Below are 1,292 nucleotides of genomic sequence, written 5' to 3'. Positions count from 1 at the left end.
CACACAGATGGCTTAGAGATTTAAATCAAATTTTAGTTGTCAAACAAAAAACAAATATGACATCATTTTATAACACATAGATGGCTTAGAGATTTAAATCAAATTTTAGTTGTCAAACAAAAAACAAATATGACATCATTTTAAAGAATTTATCAAGAGTAGATAACAAAATTATCGAACATTTACTGGCTATTCAAATCTCTTAAATTAAGCGTAATAGTCCAGTCCACACTCTCTGCTACAAAATTATTTAATAACAATGTTTATTTACTTAAAAGAACCCATCTTTTAGTTGTTATTATTCTCTTCAATTTCAAAGGCATCGACAGGGAAGGTTTTCTTAATCCCAGCGATAGCGCTCTTGAAACAAATCTTGCCGCTGGATGGATCATCAATGGAGATCCCAGAGATGGTGATCCACACAAGAAGCTCCTTGCTCTTCACTCCACTCACCTTCTTCATCTTCTTTTGCTCAACATACCCACTGATCTCTGCACCATATTGTACCAATCTCCCGATTGCCTTGAACTCGTGCTCCACCTTCTTATTCCGCTTCATCCACACAAACCCAGTTTCCCTCACGTACCCACATTCTTGAATATCATCAAGCAGTATGAGGCCGTTGGGAAGACCTACCTGTTCCAGCAATTCCATGGTTTTCTTCCTGCAAATTTCGGTTCCGTGGTACACTTCTGCCCCGGCTTTCTTATCATCACTGGCAACCTGAGGAGCCATTCCTTCTTATGATCTACAACACCTCTGCTATGGTCTTAACCGAGTAAGCACATGGATGGAAATGCATGGGTGTAGAGAGTTTAAATAGTTGAAATGGATCAGTGACTCTCATGTTGAACTAAGTCGCAGATATTTATGAAAATAGGGGTAAATTTAGCTCGTAAAGTCACCACTCGATTAAGGGTTCCAATAGAAAGCTGGTAACAAGGAAGTCGGGATATACGATGTGAAGTCGAAGCAACCACGTACCAAACCCTTGTATTAAATTTGTAGTCTCTCTCCACCAACCAAGAAAAAGAGAGTGGAGACCATAATTTAAATTTAAGAGAAAGTTCGAAATAAGTACCGGGTTAAATAGCATTGAATGCTTTATATGCGAGGGTAAGTGGCATTTAGTTAATAATAATTATATATCAAATTATTTATTATTTATCTTAAAAATATACAAAAGGTAAAAAATATATAGAAGTGAGAGAAAGATTTCGGCGAAAATCACATGGAATGTCATTTGTCGACGCGTTTCGAACCAACCAGTGTGGTTCATCGTTGGTTCGAAA

General features: G+C 37.2%; 1 protein-coding gene across 1 annotated transcript; it reads right to left on the bottom strand.

The window, feature by feature from the left end:
* Positions 1-288: 288 nt before the first annotated feature.
* LOC149181811 (uncharacterized) lies at positions 289-736 on the bottom strand. The gene has a single exon (XM_089414328.1). It carries the CDS (start codon positions 733-735, stop codon positions 289-291), a length of 447 nt encoding a protein of 148 aa, XP_089270454.1. The 5' UTR covers position 736.
* Between the last annotated feature and the right edge of the window lie 556 nt (positions 737-1,292).

Source organism: Pinus tabuliformis, chromosome 3_2 (genome assembly GCF_031772625.1).
Source record: "Pinus tabuliformis cultivar Carrire ecotype Pingquan chromosome 3_2, CPIR1, whole genome shotgun sequence".
NCBI classification, from domain to species: Eukaryota; Viridiplantae; Streptophyta; class Pinopsida; order Pinales; family Pinaceae; genus Pinus; species Pinus tabuliformis.
The sequence above is the reverse complement of the archived record's forward strand: the minus strand, read 5'-3'. Positions and strand labels throughout refer to the sequence as shown.

Bases quoted from the DNA above. Each gene is read 5' to 3' on its own strand.
- LOC149181811 (XM_089414328.1), bottom strand. From the start codon at position 735: ATGGCTCCTCAGGTTGCCAGTGATGATAAGAAAGCCGGGGCAGAAGTG.